The 10948-nt window shown below is 42.9% G+C and overlaps 1 protein-coding gene across 1 annotated transcript in view; it reads left to right on the forward strand.

The window, feature by feature from the left end:
* vwa8 (von Willebrand factor A domain containing 8) overlaps positions 1–10622 on the forward strand; it is a 116591-nt gene extending 105969 nt beyond the window's left edge. The window contains exons 41-45 of the mRNA XM_031295421.2: positions 1300–1425; positions 2034–2192; positions 4479–4577; positions 5963–6201; positions 8559–10622. Of these exons, the coding sequence (XP_031151281.2) occupies positions 1300–1425; positions 2034–2192; positions 4479–4577; positions 5963–6201; positions 8559–8667 (732 nt within the window). The 3' untranslated portion in view covers positions 8668–10622. The remainder of the gene's footprint in view (positions 1–1299; positions 1426–2033; positions 2193–4478; positions 4578–5962; positions 6202–8558) is intronic.
* The last annotated feature ends 326 nt before the right edge of the window (positions 10623–10948 follow it).

The raw sequence follows: 10948 nt of genomic DNA on the forward strand, positions 1-10948 counted from the left end.
CTATTCTGGCCAGCCTAAGGCACACCTGTGCAATAATCATGCTGTCTAATCAGCATCTTGATATGCCACACCTGTGAGGTGGATGGATTATGTCGGCAAAGGAGAAGTGCTCCCTGACACAGATTTAGACAGATTTGTGAACATTTGAGAGAAATAAGCCTTTTGTGTACATAGAAAAAGTCTTAGATCTTTGAGATCAGCTCATGAAAAATGGGGGCAAAAACAAAAGCATTGTGTTTATAATTTTGTTCAGTGTATTTTTGCACGTAACCTATTTTAACTCAGCTAGGTTGTTTGGCTGTTCACATGACGCTCACACATAATAGAGTAATGCTTTTTTTCTTCATTTCAAAATGAATACCATTAATACTTCAAACCACACCTATCAAAAACAAGTACAATACACCATCCTAAATTCTACTTTGTGGCAGCATTCTGAAAGTAAGTTTAGGTAACTGTCCAGTCATACTCTGAAGTAGGAGTGTTTTTACACTTGATACATACACATCCAGCTGCTCTCTTTCTTGCATATATGTTGTGGGGGAAAAAAGTTTTTTACCTGTAACCTTTTCAAAACACTTACTGTACTATACATCTAAAGTTCAATAGTGTTCACCATCTGTCTATCTACAAACAAGTGACAGCTACGATGTTACGCTCGTCATTTCTTATCAAGTCGTGAGACCTGTGCTGACGCGATGGCCAATCTATGTTCCTATGTGTGTGTGTACGCGCATCATGTGTTCTGTAAAGAAATCTACACGCTGTGAGCCAATGTGGGTGGGGAGGAGCGGATTGTCTTCCTTCTTTTGTTAGCTTCCTTTTGTTTCTGTAAAGGAGCTCGCCTTCCTCCGGGTTGCAAACTGAAAACAGGAGAAAGTGATGTTCCTCCTCCTCTCACCTCTCTCCTTCCAAGTGACCACAGCAGCAAAAAAAAGTCGAGGGACATACTGAGAAACGGGGGTCAGAGCTTCAAAGAGACCCCAGCCGCCTGGCTCTTTGTTCTGTGGGCGTGGGTGGGAGGAAATGTTCTATTTGGTGGTGGTGACAAAATGTGTGCATGTGTAATTGGGCGTGAGTTCCTTTTGGTATACTCGTACTGTATGTATTGTCTATGATGTGTCAGCCTGAATTACAAACAGTCTGACATTTTTCCTCGTTTCTCAATCAGCCCCACCAAAATGAAATCATCCTCCCCAGACAGATTTTGAAATGTGTTTATTTATTTGGTTGATAGGTACGTAACGTGTGCTCAAACATGTGCTCCAACTTTGTGTGTGTATGTGTGTGTTTTTCCAGGCTAAAGGGAAGGAGCGGCAGTGGTTGAAGAACCAGGCTCTGGGAGAACTGGATGATGCTAAAATCATAGATGGACTGACTGGAGAGAAAGCTATATATAAACGCAGGGGAGAGCTGGACCCAGAGGTGTGTATGTGTGTTGCTATAGATATTTAAACCACACTTCTCTCTCTCTCCCCACCAGAGCCACACCTCCAAACATACACTCACACATTCCCAGACTCACACACATCATTTTGACCTTAATCTGTCGGACGATACATTCCAGTGGTGCGTGTGTGTGAGATTATTATTGAACCCTGTGTTTCTGCTCAAGCTCACACACAGTTTTTTAAGTCATTTCTTCTGCAGTCATGTGTGCTCGAGTAAGCCCACACACACACACACACACACACACACACACACATCCACACACACACACACACACACACACACACACACAGATAGTTCCCACACTAATCATACAAACACACACTAACCATAATATGCATGCCATGTTTTTCCACCTTATTTAGCTCCAAGCTTTGCATATTTTTGGTCTGGCCTGAAGGTCTACATTGAAATAATCATAAACCACTTTTGAAACCCTGTCCTTGTGTTGAATGTTATTTTTAAGTAAGCTACACCAAATTCCACAAAACACTTTCCAAAGTAGGTGTTTTCTTTAATTTAATCGTTAGTCGCTGCTGATTTCTTTTAGAGTTTTCTGTGTGTGTGTGTGTTTGTGTTTACAGCCTGGCAGTCCTCAGCAGAAGCCCAAGCGTTTACGGGTGTTGGCCGACGTGTCGGGCAGCATGTACCGCTTCAACGGCGTGGACGGCCGGCTGGAGCGCTCCATGGAGGCTGTGTGTATGGTCATGGAGGCTCTGGAGAGCTACGAGCACAAGTTCAAGGTGAGATTGTCCCACCAAACATCACGTCAAGTCGGTTTGGACAAAAGCATCTGCCAAGTAAATGTTATGTAAGTAAGGTTACAGTTGTCTCTCTATCTTAACCCTTCACTACCATCTATGTTACCTCCCCAAACTTACTGACGTCATAGTGATAACTTTTATTTACAAAGCCACCTGGTTTGCCACGTAAATGAGTTGTGTTGTAAGGAGAGTCACACTGTGCTAGGCTTTTGCCTGGCTTACATTCAAGTAAATTACAAACGTTTTCAGTCGTGAATAACCTCATGATCTTCACTACTTGCCTGCCGCTGTCTCATTTGATGTGCCGCTGGTGCTCTTTTGTCAGTCTTTTGACTGTACTAATTTGTGCAAAGAAAACGCAACAGTTGACACATTTCGTGGGCCATTCATGAGCGGAAAATAAGGAGTCTATCTTAGCAAGGAATCATGTACAAATTAGAATCATGGAAAAGATGGAGAAAATAGAGAGAGAGAGGCAGAGAGGCAGAGCGAAGGGGGGAGAGGGAGATATGAGGGTAAAAAAGTTGAACGGAGACAGACTTCTTGGCCCCTAAGTGACACTCAATCCAACCTAAAACTGATCACATATCAGTGTCACACACACACACACACACACACACACACACACACACACACACACACACACACACTTCAGTGCTCATCACATGCCAGTGTAACTGCTTTCTTTGGGTAACATCCCTAAAAGTGAACACACACACACACACACGTGAAGATGTCTTATGATTTATTACTGTAGATGCACTTTTAGGGGTGTTATGCAAAGAAAGCAGTTACACTTACATGTGATGAGCAGCACTGAAGTAAGTGTGTGTGTGTGTGTGTGTGTGTGTGTGTGTGTGTGTGTGTGTGTGTGTGTTTTCGGACTTTTTATAGACCAAACAACTAAACGGTTAATCGAGAAAATAATCGACCGATTATTTGACATTGACAATAATCGTCAGTTGCAGCCCTGATTTATATATTAAATTTAAGGATTTCTTGTTCCCTGAGTTGTATAAAAACTGTTAAAAATGTATAGTGCAAAAAACTTTTGACATTTTGACAAAACAGGCTTCTGACCCAGCAACAGCGATATGGACGGATGAGACACACAGTCGCATACCTCTGACCTACAAACTCATCACTGCCCTTATTAAAAATAGCCCTTATACATAATACCTGGGTCTTGAAATAGCTGAGTGGAGCCCACGGTGCCAGGCTGACCCGACTTTATGTAAGCCAGATTTGACGGATGGTCTATGGGAGGCACGTCCACTTTCCACAGGGCTTCCATACTGTAGTGGGGGACAGCTCGGAGCGAGGATGGCCTGCTATAAATTACGACGTGACATTTCTGCACCATCACACTGCGTCTTTACACTTCATGCTATTCTCGCTCCTGCATGAGGATGACCCAACAGGCGTTTACACAAAATTCTGGAGTTGTGCAACAATAAAATGTCATTGTCAAAGTCGTTGCCATTTACGTTCATGTGGTACCATACATTTGTGTCATTTTATCAGAATACAGCATAGAAAATCTGCTTAGAAATATAGGAAATATTGGATAGGCTAGAACAACACACTTTAATTCTGCTATATAAAACATCTAATGGATTGGGGGGGGGGCAAATCATATTTCAGGGAGGGCCGTTGCCACCCCGTGCCCCACTTCTAGCCCCGCCCATGGCTGCAGGCCCCAGCCGTCAACTTGGATAACCATAATATTACAATTACAATACAAGAACATAAGCACACGGCTTCTTAGGAGCCCTCCAGAGAGCTTGACTTTCCACATTTTTTAATGTAGACATTCAATCTTACAAACCATTTATATGACTTTTTTTGGTTACACTTTACTTGAAGGTATCTCCATAAGAGTGACATGACACTGTCATGAACTTGTCATAAACATTATAAACAAGTCATAAACGTTTATGACATAACACTTGTCATTAAGTGTCATTTGGCTTTTGTTATGATAAGTTAGGTTTAGAGTTAGAGTTCATGTGTCATGACAGTGTCATGTGTTCATGACAGTGTCATGTCACTCTTATGTAGATACCTTCAAGTAAAGTGTTACCCTTTCTTTTTTTTTTTTTCAAACGCCGCCACCCTAGCCATCTCACAAGCCCACTCTTGGATCAAAGACACCCCTTGATTCATCCATCCTCTTAGAAGAATATGTCTGTCTATCACAATACTTGCTTCTTTTGTACCATCTTTGTACATTTTTCTCTTACTTTAACTGTTTTCTCCACGCAGTACGACATAATCGGTCACTCAGGCGACGGCTACGACATCGAGCTGGTCAGAGTGGACAAAGTCCCCAAGAATAACAAACAGAGACTCAAAGTCCTCAAGGTAAACATTCATAATCAGTCCACTCTTGTTTTGTAACTGTATACCTGTAATTCACACACATATCCACCCAAATACACTGAAAACAATGGTTTGCATTATCGTGTTTCTTTCTTTCTTTCTTTCTTTCTTTCTTTCTTTCTTTCTTTCTTTCTTTCTTTCTCACTTATCAGCTGGAAAGTTGCTGCTGTGTTTAGGCCTGTAAAAATTATTACATAATTGTCTAATTGTCAAATTTTTTTACGTAATCGTGGTTTTTTTGTTTAACTGCAGTTAGTTGCTAACATTAGCTAAAGGCCTAAGGTATGACTGTTGATGGTAATTGTTGATTTTGTTTAGATGTGCCAAATTGTAACTATATAAGTAGTTATTGGTCGGACTGTTGAGCTAAAGCTATGCTAGTTGTTGACCCAATACACAGTCATAGCAACAGGGAGATAGAAAAATGTTTTAGAGGCGTGGTTTACTTCATAGGCTGTGTACCTGTGTTATTACATTATCTGGGTCACATGACAGGGATATAACCAAAAGATGTATCCTGGAATTCATAATTTGTTTAAAAAAAAGTAAATTTGACTAAAAGAGACAATTGAATTGTTAATTGCAATTATATCTGAGACAATTAATTGTACAGCAACATTTGGAATTGTTACAGCTCTAGTTGTGTCATTTTCACTTTCCTCTAGTGGCATCTAGCCATTTATTATCTTAGCCTGTGAGTACAAATCCTCAACATCTGAAAGACCTGTTAAACTTGTTCCTTCTCTTTTTTAAGATAAGAGACGTTCGTCCAACAATCAACAGATAACATTAAGAAACACAAACATAAAAAACATTTGTATAGTCACCCAACAAACATCTGACACACCTTTCCATCATGCACACACACACACACACACACACACACACACACACACACACACACGCACGCACACACACACACACACACACACACACACACACACACACATAGTGCGTCTTACTATCTTTGTGGGGACCCATCATTGACATAATGCATTCCCTAGCCCCTTATCCTAACCTTAACCATCACAACTAAATGCCTAACCTTAACCCTTCCCCTCACCCTAACCATAACCTAATTCTAATCCTAATCCTAAAACCAAGTCTTAACCCTCAAACAGCTTTTTAAACTTGTGGGGTCCAGCATTTTGGCCCCACAAAGCTGTCGGGACCCCACAAGTATACTGGACTCCTGGACCCCACGAATATAGTTAAACAAGAACACACACACACACACACACACACACACACACACACACACACACATACCACATCCAAACATGTAATACTGTATATATGATTGTTATGATTGCAGTCCCACAATGATTCACTGATCACATTTCTCTCCTCCCCCCTTCGCCCTGCAGACCATGCATGCCCACTCTCAGTTCTGCATGAGCGGCGACTACACTCTGGAGGGCACCGAGGCCAGCATTAAGGAGCTGGCGCGGGAAGAGGCCGACGAGCACTTTGTGATGGTGCTCAGCGATGCCAACCTGGAGCGCTACGGCATCCGGCCCGAGCGCTTCGCCCAAGCCCTGACCTCTGACCCGCAGGTCAATGCCTTCGCCATCTTCATCGGATCCCTGGGCGATCAGGCCGAAAGGTGAGGAGGTGGGCGACAGGGGGTAGTGAGGGGGCATCTTGGTGGAGTTAGTTTGGCTCAACGGAAGTACATTTCCAGGAAAAAGCCGGGAAAAGCCCCTTCCGCGCTTTGTGTGTTGCCGTTTTCAAAATCCCTTCGATACAGGAAACAACAACAAACAAACTTCAAGCTAGCAAGCTACACGCTGAAAATGTCATGTTTTAAAGAATCGTGCAACAAGGCAGGCCTGCTTGGTTCTTTCGGGGAATGATTGTAAAGATTTACAAAGAATATGTTTGGGTATTTCCTCTCTAACTGGGACGTTTTGGGACTGATTGGTGAGATTGCTGTGGACCAAGTACACACAGTGATACACTGGTAAGAGCTAATGAGGTTTAACCATGTATCAGCTAATTTAAATAGCTCACGTTAGTGAGGGGAGAGAAAAAAAAGAGCTTAAGCCATATAAGGTAAAGGATGGCAGGAAGTAAGGGACAAAAGATGAGGGAAAGGGGATTAAAAAAAGATGCCAGAGAGAGGAGTTAAAAGGTCGAGGGGAGCAGAGGTAGTGATGAAAATGGTATTTAAAAATCAACATCCCATGTAACAAAAGCAGCCATGTGATCAATTTTAAGCATCCTGCTAAAGAGACTCCACTTAAAGTTAATGTAGACCGTAGCCTGTCATCCAACAACTAGACTTCAAAGTGAAGTAGAACAACGACTCTCCAATTGAGTCTCTCTGAGGCCTACTCATGTTCCCGCTCGCTGCTGGTCCCGCTGACCTTTGTTGTCCCATCCCAGATTACGTCCTGAGCTTTGCAGGCAGGACAAAAGAAGGGTAAGTGCACTCCCCCCTGTCCGCTTTGTGGAGCCGCCGGCTTCACGGTTAGAGCGCAGCAGTCACGAGCTTAAGGACCTTCAGGATGACAATGACCCGCTCCTGACTCTGTGAAGAGCAGGAACACCGAGAGAGGAAGAATAAAAGCAAAGAAAAAGAGACCCCTGACCCTCGGAAACATACGCTTACAGGAGGAATTACTCTTTAACTTAAGGAGCCGAGGTCGGGTAGAAATTAACTCTAAACTATAAACAGTCTGTGGGTTCAAGTCAGAGTGCGGGAACAGAGGAATGATAGAGTCACATGTCACGGAAGCAGAAAAAAAAGAGGAATGTGTAAGTGTGTCAGTAAATGGGGGACAGATAGAAAGAGAACCATCATATGTAGTGGGTTCATACAAAGGACTGAGCAAAGGACTAAAGCTGGGGATGCACAATATGAGGAAAATATGCGATAACGTTACATATCGTGATAACAATATTACTTGTGATAGATAAACAGATGTTAAAGTCGCGCTATGCAGTTTTGGCAATTTCTTTGCTGTTTTCTTGCTTTTTGCTCGCAGGTTTCTCTATAGAGCTCCCCCTACAGCTTCAGAATAGATATTTGGCAGCTCCTATGTTTACTCGTGTCTGACTCCTCGCTCGGTCAGTCTGCCGTTTCCTCTTTCTCTGCTACCCCGACAATGCTTTCCTAGCTTTCTGCTTCTCTTTTGCCGGCTCAGCCATGACGGTAGTGTGAAAAACTCCATCGCTACCTTGTTCTTATAGCTAGCCGGTTCCTGGATGGGGGCGTGTATGTGTGTAGTGCCGTGAGCAATTCGTTACATGGCGAGACCTGATATCACGCGATACTTCCTGACGCTGAGGCCGCCGGCTCGCCGGCCCAAAGTTGCGAGGGTGGTTTTTCCGCTCACAGGCGCTAGGGGGAAGCGAGACGTCCACCATTCAACCCCAAAAAAGTCATATAACCATTCCAATGACTCCGAAGCTGTTCAGTTAAGGTAAATTAAGCTAAAAAAAACTGCATAGTTCCCCTTTAAAGTGTAATCGGTTCTGCTGCTTTCAGTATTCCGCTAAAATACAACAAATTGCTTGTTGAATTTAAAAACAAAATGAAAGGAAATCATTTCCAGCATTCTTTTACTGACCAAATTGAACATTGGACTGAATATAAAAGCCACCATTAAATAAAACAATGACAGTTACATTTTAAAGTTCGCGATGGGTCGCATTTTTTTTCGGGATGTGTTTATTGCGCAAGTTGATATCGCAATGACGATACATTTTTTTTTAATTTATTGTCCTGCCCTAACTGAAACGCAATAGAAGTGGCTGTGTTGTCTTGTTCCTAAGACCCCTCCATGTGAGTGACAGCCCTTTCATTAAGACACACACACACACACACACACACACACACACACACACACTGCACTCAGCCAATTGACACAGCAAACGTGTACCTGTCTGTCTTTTTGTTTTTTGGAAAGCGATTCTGTTGCTAAAGTTCATCTTTTTTTTTTTTTCTCTTTAATTCAGACTCCAAAAGACCCTTCCAGCAGGGAGATCCTTCGTTGCCATGGACACCAAGCAGATCCCCCAAATCCTGCAGCAGATCTTCACATCTACGATGCTGGCCAGTGTCTGAGACTGACACGCACAGACACACGCAACACCCACTTCTTATCTCAGACGTTCAAAACCTCAACATTTGTTCTGCAAGCTCTAAAACTTGTCAGACTTTGGGTTTAAGTTCGTGATTTATCACGATGTATCCTTAACCCACTTTCTGTATCAGATTACATAACTTTATCTGAGCTGTATCAGGTCTGAGGACGGTTCTTTTTTTTTTTTTTTTTAACGGAAGTCTTTCGGTTTGTCAGTAAAATCTAACAGTGTTGTGTTAGCGTGACAGAATAATGTGGCGCAATGTTTATCTGCTCCGTAGCGTCCCTCTGGGAATAGGTACTGAACAATGTGTTCTGCAAAAAAGCCTGTGATGTGTGTGTATGACATGTATGCATGTAATGACATGCACTGTACCTACAGACAGTAACTAAATGAATGCCTGGAGCCCGTCTCAGACCCCATGCGGGGATCAAACCCGCAGCCTAACCTGTTGTTTTTGTGTTTTCGGGGGCCGACTGCGCTGACGCATGCACGCAATACGTCTTCGTCCTGTTTTTGCCTGTGAGCAGCTTAACTTAGAAGGGAGGGTCATGAACTTGAAACGGCCTCTCTCATTTAGACTTCCTCCTCATTCATCTGTCTGTCACACCGAAAAAGACACAGACACACGCAGGCTGAGGCGACACTGACGCGCCACCTGCCCGACACTCGGATGTGACTAGCGGCAATAACTTTGGCTCCTTTGGAATGCCGGGACTGTGACCAGGGAATTTCCCACCTGACTGCACACACTCTTTGAAGGCAGCCGCCGTTGCACAACCCCCTGCAGTGTGTGTGTGTGTGTGTGTGTGTGTGTGTGTGTGTGTGTGTGTGTGTGTGTGTGTGTGTGTGTGTGTGTGTGTGTGTGCGTGCGTGCGTGCGTGTTCTCCTACAGCATCTATGACAACATGCACAAGCCCTTTCCTTCCTGGCTGCTGGACCTTGTGACGCCCTGTGTTCGTATTAGTCCTGCAAGGAATCTGAGATCGCCTTTCATTGCCAGACCTCCCTCTCTCCGTTCTTACACACACACACACACACACACACACACACACACACACACACACACACATTGCCACTGCAGGGAAAATCAGGAGAAAAGTCTGTTTGTGTGTTTAGTTGCGCGCGTTTCGTGGCTTGGCCGATGTCAAGAGGTCATTTTGAAGAAGATTCTGTGACCTGGAGATAAGTTAATAAGAGCTCTTTATTCAAGAGAAAGATCTGAGGTAATTCTTCACAAATAACTGAGCTCAGCATCATTTTTATACACTGAAAAAAGGTTGGTCTCAATTGTTAACCAATCACAGTACTTCATAAAACTATCAAGCTGACCTTTATGAATCTACCAGACATTACATAAGAGATGAAGTGCACACTGACTTGTGTGTTTTATCGTATGTATTTCTGCTGTATGACGTCACGCTGTGCAGTCAGAATCTCCCTTTCTGTGCCTAACCGCAGCCGCGTGCATTAATACTGTATCAGTCTGGCCCCTGGTTGTGATACTTGCCTCACTGTGCTGGCCTGATAGGATCAATAGAACAGTCTGACTGCCAGCCTCCGTTGATCCCTCTCACATAGAGGGATGTCCCTCTTTTTATCAACCCACTTCGCTCTCCCTCTCTCTTGTAAGTTAGTAAGTAAGTAAAGTTTAAATAGCACTTTTCACAGATAAAAATCTTGAAGTGCTTCACAATAAAGTGAAATACAATACATAAAAGACAAGAATATAAAGGAAAACAGGTACATAAAAATCAGACAGCCTTTCTCTTGCTCTTGCTCTCACTCTGCTGATGAGTTGGAAGGAACAAAAGTGACCTCATAGGAAAAACTGGACGAGTTTCTCTAGAGACATATTGTCTACATCATACACTACCGGTCAAAAGTTTGGGGTCACTTAGAAATTTCCATTCCACTCCATTACAGACAGAATACCAGCTGAGATCAGTTGCATGGTTTTTTTTAACCAGGGCAGCAGTTTTCAGATTACATTATGTGCTTACATAATTGCAAAAGGGTTGTTTTCAGTTAGCCTTTTAAAATGATATCAGATTAGTAAACAGAATGGGCCTCTGGAACATTGGATGAATGGTTGCCGATAATGGGCAATGTAGATATTGCATTAAAGATCAGCCATTCACTCAGATCAGCTGGTGTTCTGTCTATAATGGAATGGAATGGAAATTTCTAAGTGACCCCAAACCTTTGACCGGTAGTGTATATTTGTTGAAACTTCATGATTAGGTATTTAAAGCTTTAAT

The sequence above is a fragment of the Sander lucioperca genome, chromosome 8 (assembly GCF_008315115.2).
Source record: "Sander lucioperca isolate FBNREF2018 chromosome 8, SLUC_FBN_1.2, whole genome shotgun sequence".
NCBI classification, from domain to species: Eukaryota; Metazoa; Chordata; class Actinopteri; order Perciformes; family Percidae; genus Sander; species Sander lucioperca.